We start from the raw sequence: 16,768 nt of genomic DNA, 5'->3' as shown, positions 1-16,768 counted from the left end.
TGACTCTGAGCTGGCAGCAGCTCTCTTAGTCTAGCCTGGGTGGCAGTAATGGTGATGGGCACCCCCCTGCCCTGCTTTCTTTGGGAAGGGTTGTCCAGTTGGCGTAAACCCCCCCAATACTTCCCTGTTCTCACTTCACCCCACATTCCACATGCAGCCCCACTTCCACCCTCTGTGTCTGGGCCAATTGCCAACTCCCCAACCCTCCCCAACCAGCACCATCACACTGGAAGGAACTCAGGAGGAGACTAGTGGTTGGTGTGGGAAGAGGAAGAAGATGCAGGCGTGTTGCTTTGGTGCTGGCTCGTTCAGCTATATTTCATCACACAGAAAAACGAGACAATTTCCCCTCAGTTTGCTGAGGCAGACTGGTGGGGGCTGGGGGGCCTCTGGCCCACACTTGTGGGCCCCAGGCCTGGCCCTGTACAACACTTGAGACCACTGAAACAGAGGCGTGCAGGGCTGGGTCTGAGGAAGTAACACTGGATGACACTTGGTGCCTGAAAATGGCACAGCCTGTGCCTAGGGCCTGGAGTCCTAAAACATCACAACAGAGCAAGAGGGTCTGAGGCGAGTCACAGAGCTTGGTGGATCTCAGGACAGTGCACAGCAGCTCTGGGCTCCTTCTCCTCCTACCCCATGAAAAAAAGCAGTGAAGAACCAGTGTTCTGGTACTGGGGAACCTGGGTCTGCTCCTCCACTAGCAATGGAGCTGTTTCCGATGGGTAAAGGAGCATTTCTGTGATGTCAAAAACGTCCTGGGATGCCTGTAGGACTGTAGTGCCTGGACTGGGCTGGCTGCTGGGCTGTAAAGCTGGAGGACCTGGGTGGTGATGATTTCTTGAGTAATTTTAAGGAATTGCTAGATCATGTGGCTAGGGAATTTCTGGTTGCTGCAAGGTCTGCACCCTGAGCCAGAGCTTTGGTTGTACTCAGAAAGCTAACTGGGGGATGCTGCTGGGGGGGGGGAATCTGACTTGGGGTCTCCCCAGATAAGTTCAAAGTATCAAACTGGAGGCTGTAGACCATTCTGGCCCCCAGCTCTGGGCTGGGTGTTGGCAGCTGGCCAGGAGTCTCGGCTGCTGTGACCTGGCCAGGGCCCTCTCTTGGGTGTGCTACTAGTGGCCAGGGTAGGCACAGCCTTGGTGGCTGTTGTCATATCCTGATGTGGTGGTACTGAGCTAGACCTGAAGGTGAACCCCCTTGCTTTCCCTTTACTGCTGTGGCTCCCACCAGTTTGGACCTGGGGCCTGGCTGCAGCCCTCTCCCAGTTCAGGGTGACTCTTGTCTGGCTGTGCAGTGATAGCACAGCCCCAGCCTCACACTGCACACCCTATGTGTAACCAGCTCCAGTACAGTGCTCCAGAGCCTTGCTCCAGTAGCTTCCAGTGTCCAGCTTCCTCCCCATGCTGCCATCACCATGGCTGTACTCTTCCACTCTGTGGCTGGTGTCTGGCTCCATCAGCAAGCAGCTGCTCTCCATCCCCTTGTTGAGTACAACCATGACACCACCAGAGCGTCCATCAGTGCAGGCCACAGTGCCTGGAAGACTCCTTTGCAGTGTTACAGAGAGATGCTGAAGAATTCATTTCCCTGCTGGATGCTGGTCATAGTTTGGGACCAGCTTGTAGCAAAGGGGCTGTGACCACGTGCAGGAGCATGGCTTACGAACAACAGGTAGCTGTCGTGGGTCCATCCCCTGGCTGGTCTTAGTGCTGTGCCCTGGGCTCCATGCGATGCTCAGAGCCACGGCCGGAGGGAGCGATGATCCGGTTCCGAGAGGGTTGGTGTACATACACGGAGGTGAGCCTGTGAGGAAGCTCATGCGCGCAGGCTGGGCGTGGGGCTGGGTGCTGTGGGTTACAAGCATGCAGGCAGGAATTGCTGGGTCTCCCACAGTCTGTGGGACAACAGCTCCTAGGATAACGTCACTTGTGTGCTGTGTGGCAGCCCGGGTCTGCTGGTGCTCCCATGGTATATGGTGGTGTGTGGGGAGGTGCTGGCACAGCTGCCTCAGCAGTGAGCAGCAAAGTGCCAGAGAACTGGGAAAGGCTGTGGTGCCAGGCTTCTGCAGAGGGATGCCGGCTGTGGAAGAAGGGGTGAGCCAGTGGTCAGGGCCCAGATGTGCTTCAAGGCCCTCAGGAGGGCAGAGATGTTGGTCAGGGCTGGTGAGGGTGGGCTGCTGGTGGAGCAGGGCTGGCTATGGAGCATTTTACTGGAAGCAGATGGGAGGGTCTGCCCATAAAAACAGGCCCAGCAGCCTCACAGAAGGGCTGGAAGGTGGAATTGCTGGGGCTTGTCCCAGCCTGGTTCCAAGGGATTGTGGGAGAGGTGGCAATACAGCTCCTCTGCCTCAGTTTCTACCCCGTGAGATGCCGCTTTAGGTAGGCCCCAATCTCAAAAGGTAGCAATAAACTGGAAGTGCTCAAACTGGGTGGCATTAATTGCTTAGTCACATTACTGGTTGTGTGCCTTTTCCAAGTGGCCTGAGCCAGCCCCAGCTAGCACGTGTGCAGGGAACAGGATCAGCTGACCAGCCTGATGGCCTTCAAGCTATGCCCAATTGTCTTGTGCTCTTTGGGGCTTTACAGAACACCTGGAAAGGGCTTGTTTTAGCTGGTTCAGAGCACTGATCTCCAAGAAAGGATCAGTGCTCTAGGAAGCATGGCAGGGAGCCAGGAACTACAGTCTGTGGGGGTGCATGTGCCTTGTCCAGCACGCTAGGTCCTGCACCATGGCCCACGGCACCACTGGCACATTCTCCCAGCTGGCAGTCTGTCCTCTGCCCCTCTCCCAGAGGCACTGAAGACACTCCAGAATGTTAGTGGTCACTGGCGGTTTCTACTGCCCAGTTTCCTCCGCTGGCTGTCATCCGACTTGTGCACCCGGAAGCATTCCTTCAAGTTCTGAGCTCGGATTTTGGGGTTCAGGATCTCCTCCCCCATAGAACTGGGGAACCAGCCCCTCTCCTGGTCGTGAAGACGCTCCCCAAATATCCAGCCTGAGCAGAGACAGAGACAGGCATAAATGGGGAAGGACTCACCTTTGTTCCTGTGCTGGGACAACCGTGCTACAAGAGGCTACGGAGCTGGCAGTGCTTTTGAGAAGCTGCTGAAGCCTGTGTTGGAGGGGACCCAGTTTGTACATCTAGGCAAGGAGGCCTGCTTGCCTGCACAGTACTGTTTGGACAACTGGCTCAAGGGGTGCCAGCAAGAAAGCAGCTGCTGCTGCCACTGTGTGCCTTCCATGCCACAGGACTGGTCCCTAGCAAAGACCCAGTATGACCAAACCTACTAGCTACTAGTGTGACCCAGAGACCAGGACCAGATGGCCTCAAAGCATCATCCAGGTAAGCACAGCCCTGGGTTACTCCCAGGGTGGCTGTGCCAGCCCTGCCCTGGCCCACAGCTGATGCCAGGATGGCTGTGCTAATTCTGCCACCACGCAGAGCAGCCTGCATTTTCTGAGTGTTAAGAGGCACTTACATCCTGCTGTGAGCTTTCTCGGTCTGTGATGCTAATGCAGGGATCCCTCGCCCTGGCCAGAGGGCCCGCCCTTGTCTTCTCAGCAGCCACCTGCCCAGAGCAAAGCCCTCCCTTCTGAAGAAACTCCCAGCCCCATCCCATCCCCTGTACCATCATCTGTCTTGTCCAGGATGTTGAGGACGTCTGCCAGTTCTAAGGACAGCTCATCTGGTTCCTGGGCCAAGTAGGGGTGGACACACTGGATCTGTGGGCAGTCTGCCAGGGAACAGGGCAAGAGTGAGAGATTGATTGGGACAGACTTTGCTGCAGTACAGCATGGCTCAGTCCATAAGCTCTGCAAATGGTCCCATCTGGTAAGAAACCTCTCAGAGGCCAAAGGGTGCCCCAGCCACAGGTGTGACCTAGAGAATATCAATATGGGGAAGCCTACTGCAGTGCTGCCCATGAGCAGCTCGAGCAGAAGGGAGAGTGCTGGAATAACTCAGCCCACAATGGAGGGAAGCAAGGCAGGGCCAGGCCCAGACACAGGTGGGTTTTGATGGGGTAAACAAAGGGAGCAGGTTCCCTTTTGGCTTGGGGGTGGAATGAGACCAGGGCAGAATTAGGTGCCCTGGAGTAGCAGTGAAGAGCTTCTGGCTTGGGCGCTGTGTCTCTTACCAACAAGCCTGGATGTAAATGAGACAAACTTGGTTCTCCGGTTCGGGGCCAGTGAAATCATCCAGCGCTTCATTTCACTCCTGTATAGGGAAGATGAACCAAGGCTGTGAGTGCAAGACTATCATGTATATAGGCTGCACTGCTGTAGGTGAGTGTATATAGGGGTGCACTGGTGTAGGTGAGCATGTGTAGGGTGTGCTGGTGTCAGTCCAGTTACCCTACTCGGCCAGCCCTGGGCTCCTAGTTTCTCCTTGCACAACCTTTTCCCTGCCTGCCCCTCAAGGTCCCAAACTCACTGGTGATGCTGTGCTTCCCTCTTACACACGCTAGTTGAGAGGTCACACACAGCACAGTACCCTGGGCCATGCTGCACAGGCCTGGCTTGCTGCAAGGCCATGAGGCTGGGAGTTCTTGCCAACAGCAGGATCCCCCTTTGGTGAGCAGCATGGCTTCAGAGCACCAGCAGCAGGGTGGGAGGCCTGGCATCCTCAGAGCCCTAACCAGCAAAGGCAGCTCCTGGTGGGGCTGGGTCAATGGCAGCATTTTTTCCTGGAGGAAAGTAGTTAGGGGAACCATTTATTTCCCACAGCTGCTGTGTGGAAATGTTTAAAGGGCAGAGCTGATGAGTTCCCTTGCAGAGGAATGCTGTGACATTCCAAGAGTCCTGCTTCCTTGGCAGCAGGCGAGATGAAAGACCCATGTGAACACATCACCACATCCAGCAACCTGCTATGCAAAATGGGGGTCCACAGCAGGAGGGTGAAGATTTTCCAAGTCCTGCAGAAGCCCCAGGCCTGGTGTTCCCTCGAGGCTTCCCTCAGACCCACTTTGGAAGGGGGCAGCTCATCTTCACAGGCTCCAACTCCTGCCTGGAGGACCAGCTGTGCTCCTCGCCCTGAGGGAGCCAGAACTTTCCACCTTCTTAGATGGTAGTTTTAAAGCCTGAACTTGACACACATCTAAAGCCACTCAAGTGTCTTCTGGGAGGAGAGAGGCCTAAAAGGGAGATGTGAAGGACAAGTGCTGTCAGGCTGATCTGCAGAGCTGGGAATACCTTGTGCTTCAGGGATAACACATGATGCCAAGGACCAGTGAAAACACCCGCAGCTGAAGGATGAGTACAGCTCCTCATGCTATGAAGACATGCAGGATGTGGACCCTGTGCACTAAGGCTTGGTAGAAGGAGATCAAACCAAGGGCCTTGCTGTGCTTGTAGCTCTGTCTGCAGGCTAGCCTTTCACATAGCCCCTTGCTCCAGTCCTGTCCCCAGCTTCTCTTGCCTGCAAGGGGCACCCCTGCACTCCAGTCCTGTGCCTGAGGATCAGCTGTGTCCAAATGTACTGCCAGCTCCTGGCACAGCCACCCAAGCTGACACCAAGCAGGTCATTGCTGCCATAATGGTCAGAGCTGGGCATTGCTGCGAGAACTGTGGAACAGATGCAGTCTCCGTTTGACACTCACTTAACTCTTCTAATTCTTCAGTTTTCCAGCTTGTGTCCATTACTTCCCGGGCCATCCCTGCAGCTCTGGAACAGCAGCCTTCAGCAGTTTCTACATCATATTTCAGCACACAAGATCTGTTGGCAAGCCATGTGCTGTATCATATGCTCACTGTGGCCATCTAGAAGGTGGGACAGGATAAGGAAGCACAGAACTAACATTGCCTCCCCTGAGCTGAGGCAAGCTCTGGCCTGGTTTATCATTCTCTGCCCAGCAAAATCTCACAGACGTCAGACGTGCATTTGCCCTGCATAACGTGACTGACATCTCTATTTTCAGTAGAGGTAAGCTGCAGCCACATGCCTGGGGAGAAGATGCAGGTGCTTGCTGTGCTTGGGACTCATCTTCTTGATGCTGCACTGTGCTGAGGGGTCAGGGTGCAGGCCCTCCTGACTGCAGGTAGGACATGGTCCCAGCTGGGGCTGGTGTCCATTAAGGGACATGAATGTAGAATGCTGGCCTACTGAAAGTAAAGTACCATCAAGCTGAGGGGGCATATTATCTCTAGCAGCTGTTTAGATGATGGAATACATAAAAATGTAGTAGTACAGATGCTGTACCTAGAAAATGTGGGCCTGGTAAGGCTTGGGTCAATGAGAAAGCTGTGCCTCGAGCTCCAAAACAATCAGGTCTGTGTTAGCACAGCTGAATCATTTGCCCAGTCTGAGCCTGTTGGAACCTGAAGTGAAAAACTAGTGAGCAAAAAAACACCTGTATCCAGGGAAACAAGGTGGACATGAGCAGCAGAACAGCTGTGCAAGATCAGCATTGGCTATGGAAGGTGCTGAGGAAGAGGCCTCCACCTTTGTATACAAACATGAGACACCTGGCTTCACAGAACTGGTCAGAGACAGCCTTTATATCTTTGTGAGTGAGTTAGATGAGTGCTGGAGTGTGCACTGCATTCATGCTCCTTGATTTTACTTTCTGAACATCTAAATCATAGAATCGTTTTACCTAACTACCAAGTCTGGCGCTAAAGCTTAGCTGGCCCCCATGCAGGCAGGGTGCTGCCTTTGCATGTGCATAGGGAGAGTACAGTTCTGGATGTTGGTGGGGTGCCACTTTACTCACTGGGATGACGCCTTCAGCATGTAGCTGGCTTCTCGGTCATCTGCATTCTCCAGCAGCCTCAAGATGAAGACATTGGCCAAACTCTGCCCCTGGTCTTCTAACTCCTCTACCCGAAGAAGCCCCCGAGGAGCTGAGTCAAACACTTGGTACTTGTCCCTGTGAGAGGTTAAAGAAGAGATTAGGAAAAGCTGCAGTTATCCCAGGAGACTTTGGCTTCAACCACCCAGAACTGTACTGAGGACACAGACCAGGAACTGCTGCATGGCAGGAGGTAAAAAGAAGTCCTTGCTCTGCCGTAGGTATCCCACACGACCAAGAACAAGTCGTTTGCTCTGTCTGAGCCCCTCAAATGGAACTGTGAGGCTTAATTCATTCCTATTTGTAAAATGCCTCTGTGTTTTCTGGACACAGGCTTCCACAGAAGCAAAATATTTCCAGGCACACAGACACTGCGGCGACACGTTTATTGGAAACGCTGGACTGGCAAGATGCTCCCTACTGGTGAGCCGAGTTAATGCTACAAAGACCGTGCTGTTCCCTGGCACCGTCTGTTTGTGCTGCTGTATTTCGCTAGTTTCGAGTTGCACAGGACCTAGTCCTAAGCATGATGATGTTCTCCTCCTCCTGAGGCGGGTAACACCATGTCAAAAGTAACTGGTAGCCTAAATTTATACTGTTCCCTGCTGCTCAAATTTTCTAGCCTAAGTTTAACTGACTAAATCTGAGCTGTTCTTCATGCAGTGATGAGTCAAAAATCACTTTTTGACAGGAAGACAGGCCTCCTGGTTCAGCCCACCAGTTGATGTATCTCACTGCCACTCTGCAGCAACCGGTGAATGCATGCTTGCTTATCCAGCTGGGAGACCTGGCCTGGAATTTATTAAAGTCCTATCTGCTATCAGTTTTCAGCTGGGGAAAGCTGTGCCACTCATGAAGAGTCAACTGCATTCAAAGGCAAGCCAACTGCTTGGGGGCAGGCCAGGATGCCCCTCCAGTGCCTAGGGGACGGGATGGGACAGGGGCACAGCATCACAGCGTGGTTAAGCCCAGGGGCAAATCAAGTGACCCATGTCCTAGCCTAACGTTGCACTCACCCGGGGATTTGCCGGCATATTACCAGCAGATCATTGAAAAGGAACAAGTAGATTTCTCTGAAGAGTTTCTTGGTGCGAAGCGTCCGTGATGTCTTTGGACCATTCATTTGCTGCAATTCTCCCTGCTTCAGCAGCCAGCGGGAGTGAGAGATGATGGGCACAGACTAGAAGTGAGGAAAAGATGGCAAAGAGCAGGAGAGTGGCAAAACACGTGGGCTTATGCAGTCAAGATGCTGAAAGTAACAGGACATGTGATGGAAGGGTAAGTGAGCTCCCATCAGCACATCTTGCACTACAGGGGATGGAACAGAGCTGGACACAGAGGGCAGTGTGCTCTGCCATCCACAGCACAGTGTACAGAGCTCAGACACGGCAGGGGCCTGAGAATGAACCAACACTCAAGGATGGCAATGCCAAAGGCTGGGTTTAAACACCAGGTCATGCCCTACACAGATCGATCTGTTTGTAGCAGCTCCCATGTCTCGTCACTTGGACTGAGCCTTTCTGGCTTGGGAGACTTACTGTCCATGCAGCCACAACAGTTTTACCACACATAGTGTTAAAATAAGAACACTGCTTCCAGTCAAGTGATTGAAATATTGAAACTATCTGTGTAAGTGCTACTTCTTCCCCCTTTATTCCCTCCCTGTGTTTCTGATGTGCACGGCGGCACAGCCTTTCTTTCTATGCTCTTGCACTCTTCACTACAGGAGCCCTGCCTGTGCCAGTGCCCTGCTCAGGGATGAACCAGCTCCTGCCTGTTACTACAGCCTAAGCTTCACAAGAGATGAAAGCAGCCTTGTAGCTACCCCAGTCTAGTGCTGGCCTGTGGGCTGTGGCCTAATCTTGACACACTGGTAGTGTTCTGGAAAAATCAAATCCTTGGGCACCTAGTGTAGCTTTCCAAACAAGTGGTCTCAAATATTGTTTGCTTTGGTTGCTCAGGTTCACAAAAAAGGGGGCTGGGAAGCTAAATGTGCTTCTTCAAATTTGTGAAAGAGGCAGATCTGAGAAGCATCTCCATAGCACTGACAAAAAGAATTGGCAACTTTGTATTCAGCATTGAAGTTTCATGGCATACAGTAAATGAGACTTGGTTAGATGTTCCTAAATATTGACTCAGTTCTTCCTTGAGTGGAGCCAAAATGGGTCATCAGCAGGTAATTAGAGACTGTACCTAACGCATAAGTACAGGCATGAATTAAAATGGCAGGACAGCCTTATTTTTCAGCTTTAATGTGTTTTCATTTGTAGCTTTCATCTTCCTTTAACATCACTTGTAATGTAAAGTAGCACCTGAAAGCTGACCTGCATTCTGAAGAGAGAAGCCACCCACTGTGCACAGGCAGTCTGACACCAGCATGTCTCATCTGTGTACAGACACAGCAGAGAACCATAAAATCATTTGGGTTGGAAAAGACTTTCAATATCATTGAGTCCAAACAGTATCTACCTCTATAAGTCTGGTCCTAAACCATGTCCCTCAGCACCACATCTCTGCTTCTTTGAAATACCTTCAGGGCTAGGGATTCAACCACTTTCCTGGAGAGTCTGTTCCAGTCTTTGAGAACCCTTTCAGAAAAGGTTCTTCTAATGTCAAATGTAAACCTCTCCTGGAGCAACTTGAGGCCATTCCCTCTTGTCCTGTCACTTGTTACACCACCTCACTACAACCTTTGAGGTAGTTGTAAAGAGTAAGGTGGTCTCCCCTCAGCCTCCTCTTTTCCAGACTGAATAACTCCAGTTCCCTCAGCTGATTTTTCATAAGCCCTGTTTTCCAGACCCCTTACCACCTTTGCTGCCCTTCTCTGGACCCATTCCAGCACCTCAATGTCTTTCTTGTAATGAAGGGCCACAAACTGAACCCAGGACTCAAGGTATGGCCTCACCAGTGCATAGTACAGAGGGGATAATCACTTCCCTGCTGGTCACTGACTGATCCAGGCCAGGATGCTGTTGGACTTCTTGCCCCCTGGGCATACACACTGGCTCATGTTCAGGTGACTATCCATCAACACCTCCAGGCCTTTCCCTGCTGGGCAGCTTTCCAGACACTCTGCCCCAAGCCTGGAGCATTCGTGGGGTTGTGACTCAAGTTCAGGACCCAGCACTTGGCCTTGTTCAATCTTGTACACTTGCTTCCCTCTTCTCTGCAGCCAACATGCACAGAGACTACACACACAGAAGCAGTGCCTGCAGCAGCAGCCTCTCCTTCAGTGGCTTTGGAGGAGGGCAGCATGGACCAGGCTCCCACTGGACACTCACTGAAAGGAGTACAGCTGGCTTACCACTGCTATGTATGTGCACACAATGCCTGAATGCTGTTGATTCACTGTCTGCAAAGGGTTACCAGCCTATTCTCATACCTTGATCTTGAATTCCAGTTTCTTCTGGATACTGATCATCTGCTCTGTTCGGCTCATCTTCCTGACACCTTCATTACATGCTTTCACTACCTGGGGAAAAAGAGAGAGTAGAAAGATTTGCCTCCATTTGCCTTCAGCAGGTATGTGTAACAGCACAGAGAGGCCTGACTCTAACAGGGTAAGTTCTCTGCTGTGACAGGAACTGACCAAACCACACTCTCTATCGGCACTGTATTCACAGGAAAAAGAGATGGGGGGGGGGGGAGGGGGAGAGAAACTACCCACAACAAAAAGCCACTAAAAACTACCCCCAAGCACCCAGAAGATGTTATAGGGAAGCTATCAGAGGACATGTTAGATGGCTGCCTTGGGTTACTGAACCAGACAGCAGCAATATTCTTGGTTGCACAGCAAAACAAACAACTAATTTTCCAGATCCTGACACACCATGTATCCTGTCTTCCTAGCCTCCAATACTTGAAGTACATGTGTGTTATCATCTTCAAGAAGTGAATAAAGCCAGAGATCTTAATTTCAAAGATGCAAATGCTGTGGTTCTGCCAAGCAGCACCAGATGCCAAGACTATGATATGCCCTAGGGAAAGAGATGTTCATTATACAGAGCCCAGCTCTGTTCTGAGTAAAAACCTCTAACTGAAAACCCACAACCAACGTGCAGGCACTACCCTATTACAGGGACCTTAGGCTAGATGCCACTGCCTGTTTCATAAGAAGCGACTCTCTGGAGATCTGTCAAGGTAGAGAAACTACGCTGGAGAAAAAGCTCCACTTTGTTCTCTGTTTACACTACTCAAAATCCACTAGAATACCAGCAACTGAAACTGTTATCCCCTCTTGCCTCTCAAAAGTAGGATGCTTATGGAGAAAATAAGCACTGGATGATCTCAGTTGTGATGCCTAGTCACGAGGTCTGTGGTGACAGGTTGGACTCGATGATCCTCGAGGTCTCTTCCAACCTTATCGGTACTGTGATACTGTACCTACCTGGACGTTAAGCATCTAAACACTTACAGATAAGTAACCATACCAAGGGAAGGAAGAAGTCAATCATGTAAGACATTGACAGCTGAATATAAAAAGAGCATTTTTCCATCAGCAGTTGTAGTCATCTGCGTCCTATGGGAACAGCCTTCCTCAGGCTTTTGACCAATGGAAACCAACTGGCTACCAAATCTGTGGTGAGGCATCCTGCAAATACTAACTAATGCAAAACATTCTCCAATGCTGAAGTCTCTGTCTCTATCCCTAGCAATCTCCAAAGTCTACACTTCCTACAGTAGCTCAGGGTGAACCCAAGAGCCCATTTTGGTCTGGTATTTCAGTCAGAAGCTGCAACTGTATTCTCAGGCTGATGTTTTAGCAGTTTTCAACTTCAAATACTTAAACTGAGCTGCAGGATTCAAGAGATGTTCCAAGCTTCTGATGGAGAAGTGCTCAAACATTCTGTCCCAGCCCACGTAGCTGCCAGCTCTGTCCAGACCATTCAGGTACCTAGGCTGGAGGTGTGATCACCCTGTCTGACTGTGTCAGGAACATTCCACATGGAAAACATCCCCAGTTCTTTCCTGGTGTTGTGTAGACAGCAGTAACTACCACAACTGAATGCCCCACCTACCTACCAGTCTCAGGGAAGAGGGCTAAAAGCAGGCTTGAATACTTCATTAAGAAACTGTTATGCTAGGTCAGAGGAAGAAATGTGCTGTACTGGAGGAAACCTGACACAGTTGTGCTCTGCTGCCTGTTGCAGCTGATTACATCTCTCAGTGGGATTCATCACCTTCAGGTATCTTCAGAAGCAATTTGTACCCTTGAAGACCCCAAGGGAAAACATTCTGCCCTTTCCTACAGCAGAAATAGACACATTTGTTGTTAACAAGAGATTCCTTGCCACTGACATCTAAATGTTGCTCCAGAAGTCCATCTTTGAGAGCAAGGAAGGGCAGACTTACTAAAAACCAATTGCTTTTGAAATGCAGTGACAGAATTCAAAGTAACAGCTCCAGAATTGAACGTAGCTTGTAGATCTTTTTTCTGAGGGGGAAGGAGCACAATGGTTTAATCTTAATGACCTTAATTTAGATCATTCAAACTTACTGTTTCCAGTTCTTTATGTGCATCCAGGGCAGTGGATTCTCTGTCAGACTTTTCTTCCACTTTCTTCAAAATATTCTGCAGGGGAGGAAAGGCTGTGTTAACTCTGATTCCAGTCTGACAGCACAGGAAAGTCTTTGCTAGCCTCTGAGTTATTTCTGGCCGTGAACCTAATTACAGGATAGGTAACAGAGTATAGTGATTCTCACCTCCTAGTTCCTCTTTCTCCTTAAAACCCTTTTCCATCTGACCTTGTATTTAAAAGAAATATAGCAAACAGACTCCTATTTTATAAAAATACATGAATAAATAAAAATAGCCAGAACTGGTCCTAACAGACCGTGTGTTGGTAATCCCGGTGTTGTGAGACCATTCTGGACTGAGCTGTTCCCTTTTCCCTAGAAGCATGTCCTTCAGCTGCATGTAGCCAAATTGGCAAAGCACAGGGGGAAGATGGCTGACAGTCTGGTCCAGGTCACTGTGATGTAGGTTATTGTACACAGAGCATTTCCATATCTTGCACATGTTCTACACTGTGCATTTGTGTGTCAGCATCCTAACCATCAGGCAGCTGCGTTAATAAACTCTTGTTACTCCCTCTAGCAGGTCAGCAAAGTTCTTCCTCAAGTTTTTGCTCAGTATAAGCTATCTGGCAAATTCAATGCTGATCTGGGGATTGTGTCTGAATGACTGAAATCTTTTTTTCTTGAGAATGTTCTGTGGAAAAGCTTTATCCAGCTCAAGGTTTGATTGTGGCTGCCTCTAAGGTTCATCCACAGCTATTGGAAAGGAAAAATCTAGGAATGATCTAGAAGACCTTCAGGAGAGAGAGAAGACTAGAATTTTACCTGCACCAGCAGCTTGAGTCGAGTGATCCTTTGAAATGGCAGAATCAGAAAGGAAGAAAAGGACAGGCCTTTGCACTTGGGATCCAGCTCCAGCTGTGAGATCACTTCCCGGAAAGCTGGCTTGTCCTGACTGAGGGGAGAGAGAGAGAGAATGAAGGCTCTGAGTGCTACCTTGCCTGAGACTCTGGTGTATGGCTGGTGACCAGAAGCAGCTTGATCCCAGAGACAGCATATGCCTGGCCTCTCTCAATAAGAGGGGAGGAGGGGGCTGAATGCTTCTAGGTGTATTTTAGTTTAAATCCAGAGCTATTTATAGTATTGGGGGAGGGCAAAAATAGATTTTTGATGTAGAAGCCATGGTAGTGTTCACATGTGTTAGCACATCTAGCTCAGTAGCATACGCTGTGTGCGTAGGTGTGTGTGAATGGGGTGTGTGTCCAACTAGATGACTCAGAGGCGTAATTATATAGCTGTACACGGTTGGAACTCTATGACAAGGTGAAATTCCCACAGCTGTAAGAACAAGACAAGCTACAAAACAGCTCAAGCTTAGCTACTCCTGGCTGCTTTACTAGAGGATGCAACTCAATATCTGGCTTGAGAAGGGCAAGGGGCATTGCTGAGCCTTTTCTGATGCTGTTCAAAGCAGCTGAGGGCATTGCTGGGCCACAGACCTCACTGCACAGAGCAGCAAGCCACAGCTGCCATAATCACAGGCAATGCTTCCTGTGGGACCCTGAGGAAGCTTTGCACTGCTGGAGTCCTGGTGAGCAGAAACAGCTTTGAAGAGAAGGAATTGCTAGCTGTGCAAAGCCTGTCTGTGCTGTGTGCACCTTGCAACAGCCAAGAGAAGCCACCTTAAGTGTTTCTCCCTGCTTCAGCAGGCACTTGTGTGATAGTCTAAGTCATCAGAGCCACAGTAGAATGGACCTGTGTGCATCTGAGGAGCAACCTAAGCAGGGGAACTGCGGCACACCCCAGGATTTGAGTTCAGGCAAGTGCTGCAAAGTTCTTGTGCTAGCTAGGAACCCATGGAAGGGAATCTGTTCTTTTCAGTTTGGTTTATGTTCTCCCATGGATGAATAAAATGCTTCCCTGTAAACTGATATCCAGGAATACTCTATCTTCAACTGGTCCTTTTCAAGCTCAAGTAGTCTAGCCTATTGCTGCTTCAGTTCTGAGTGTTTCGCTAATGGCTCTAGCCAAACTGTTTATATTCTGCAGCTGTATTGCTCACCTCTGACTAAAAGAAAACCCTGAGGCACCCTCCTTTTGGAAAGAACAGTTGGCCAAGCTCAACTAAGGCCTTTTTTCTCTTTTTTCTTACCCCTCCCCCCCACTAAAAGCTGAAGAGCAGAGAAAGAATTAGGTTTTGTTACACTCCCCTGAACTAGCTGCTGCTCTAGGAAAGAAGTACAGTGCAGCTTGTGCAGTGGCTGTCCTGAAAGAATCCAGGACATTATAACTGAAGAAAAATTAATTCTCCTGCTCAAAGATGAGCTTCTAGGGCACTCTTTGTTTTGAGCTGGCATAAGAGATTTCCTAGCTGACCTAAAGACTTGCTATACTTGAGAAATACCTGTGTGTGTAACACCCAAATCTGAAGAAAACAGAGGTTTTTTCCTTTTAAGAAAATGTTGTTGTTCTGGAAAAAAAAATAAATCTCAACTTTGGGACAGTCAGATGCCTTGCTGAGAGGCTCAGGAAAAGCAATGGCTGTTCTTGCCATCAGACATCTGTGATATACTCTTGGCTTTCAACTTCTTGCCTCTGCTAGCTGTTTAAAAATAACACACTGCACAAGCATGTGTCCCTGTGTACCCCACAGCTGGGGACCACTGCCTCTGAATGTACTCAGTACATAACCTGCAGACTGTTATCACCCCACCCCTACTATAAAGCCTTTTAATTGTGTTTTCTTTTCACAGTGCAGTGAAAAATCAGTGAAGTGGGAAATTCTGTTTCTGTGCTATCTGGCCCTTTCTCAAAAATACCAAAATTACAGCTAAACCCATGGCCTGTACAGTTTTGTACAACAATCTAACATCAAGCACTGGAACTCACAGAAGCTGCTTGTAAGTTCTCTCCTGGTAGGTCTGGTTGGAGACGTAGGTGATGTACACCGAGAAGTGATTAACTGTGTGCTGGTAGACAATATCACAGACATCAGAGATCACAATATTCTCCTCCACCCGCTGCTCGAGGTCCAACAGGAAGCTAGATGAGAAACCCAGCAGTCGTATTAATTGTGGCTTGAAGAAGCCCTTGGGATTCAAGGCAATGTCTACAGGCTCTCTGTAAAGTCAGTGGGTAATGGTCTGCCACCAGTAACCTCAGTTGCCATCCCTCTACAAATGAGGTTAGCTACATCGATGCCATTCAACTGGACAAATACCCAGCAGCAGTTGCCTTACCGCTCACTAACAGCCATGACATCCAGGACATTGGAGAAGAGGATGTGTGCCTCAGACTGGTGTAAGATCTTTTTCAGACGTTCATTCTCCATGAAGTGGGACACCAGCAGATTGAGGCTCTTGTAGTATGAGGCTTCAGATGTAACCAGCTCAAACATAGCCTGAGGGAGAATCCCAAAGAAAGAAATCAGCAGGTACCTTCCACGAAGAGGCACACTTGCAACATCTGTGCTGCATGCAGTCATAGACTTTGCATACATCCTCCAGGTCCAAAGGAGAGGGAGAGGTAAGCCACAATGGTATTTGCCATATGTTATGCAGGATAGTGATGAATGTGGAAGACTTCCTTCCTTAGCCATCAGCCCAGGCTCCTGTCTCTTTCCTAAGCCATTTTACCACATTTTCTTCCACCAAATCTCTCCAAAAGAATTCTCCCCTTTTCTGATTCTAATTAAGCAGTCTGATTTAGTGCACATGCACCCATAAAAGCACTTCATGGGCTCCTCCCTTCCTCCTTAGTGTAATTCAGGCTTGACCTGAGGTTTCCCCAGTCACTGGATGCCCTGCTCCCCCTTATACCCACTTGTCATAATTCTGTGTGTTCATGTCCCTTTCTGGAGTACCCCTTGGCAGCTCCCACACACCCTCCAAACCCCTCCAGACTGTGACATCTCTAGCTTGCTGCTCTCCTTTTGATGGCTTATTGTGCTGTGCAGGAGGATCTCTTTGCACCCTCTCCACCTTTGTTTTAGAAAAGCTCTGGTGTAGGGGCCGGGTTGCACAGAAATACACAGCTGTGGTGCTCCAAGACCTCGTGTGTTTGCTGACCCAAAGGAAATACAGCAGTTACTCTCCAGGTGAGGCTCCTTGGTCATCTGTGGCCATGCACTTTTCTGATCCAGATCACCAAAGACCAGGACAAGATACAGCATTTCTTAACTATTGCTATAACCTATAGAAAACCCTCCACATTGCAGCCCTTGCTTCTCCTGTTAAAGGGGAAGTCTCTGGTGTGAAATCTAGCTTCCTCTGGCCAGGGATGTGGTCTAGGGGAAGTGGAAAGAAAAACTGATGGTTTGTTACAGAAGTAAATCACAAGTTAACAAAACAAGGATGCAAAAACCTTCTGCCCAGAGCAGGTACCACAGAGACAGTCCACAATTACCACACAAAGCTCACGTACTCCCCAGAAAAGTGTCTGCTGTCTTTCCTTTATAG

The 16,768-nt window shown here is 49.6% G+C and overlaps 1 protein-coding gene across 4 annotated transcripts in view; it reads right to left on the bottom strand.

Moving 5' to 3' along the window:
• Positions 1 to 292: 292 nt before the first annotated feature.
• The window catches only part of NGEF (neuronal guanine nucleotide exchange factor), a 55,909-nt gene continuing 39,433 nt past the window's right edge, over positions 293 to 16,768 (bottom strand). For all 4 annotated transcript variants that reach the window (XM_068145327.1, XM_068145328.1, XM_068145330.1 and 1 more), the window contains 10 exons: positions 15,551 to 15,711; positions 15,201 to 15,353; positions 13,137 to 13,266; positions 12,292 to 12,366; positions 10,177 to 10,266; positions 7,811 to 7,974; positions 6,717 to 6,872; positions 4,143 to 4,222; positions 3,636 to 3,740; positions 293 to 3,001 (listed from right to left, as the gene is read on the bottom strand). In XM_068145327.1, the coding sequence (XP_068001428.1) occupies positions 2,829 to 3,001; positions 3,636 to 3,740; positions 4,143 to 4,222; positions 6,717 to 6,872; positions 7,811 to 7,974; positions 10,177 to 10,266; positions 12,292 to 12,366; positions 13,137 to 13,266; positions 15,201 to 15,353; positions 15,551 to 15,711 (1,287 nt within the window). In that variant the 3' untranslated portion in view covers positions 293 to 2,828. The remainder of the gene's footprint in view (positions 3,002 to 3,635; positions 3,741 to 4,142; positions 4,223 to 6,716; positions 6,873 to 7,810; positions 7,975 to 10,176; positions 10,267 to 12,291; positions 12,367 to 13,136; positions 13,267 to 15,200; positions 15,354 to 15,550; positions 15,712 to 16,768) is intronic.

This window comes from Melanerpes formicivorus, unplaced genomic scaffold (genome assembly GCF_026170545.1).
Source record: "Melanerpes formicivorus ecotype bairdi unplaced genomic scaffold, bMelFor1.0.p_v2 SCAF_12, whole genome shotgun sequence".
NCBI lineage: Eukaryota > Metazoa > Chordata > Aves > Piciformes > Picidae > Melanerpes > Melanerpes formicivorus.
This window is presented reverse-complemented; position numbering and strand designations above follow the sequence as displayed.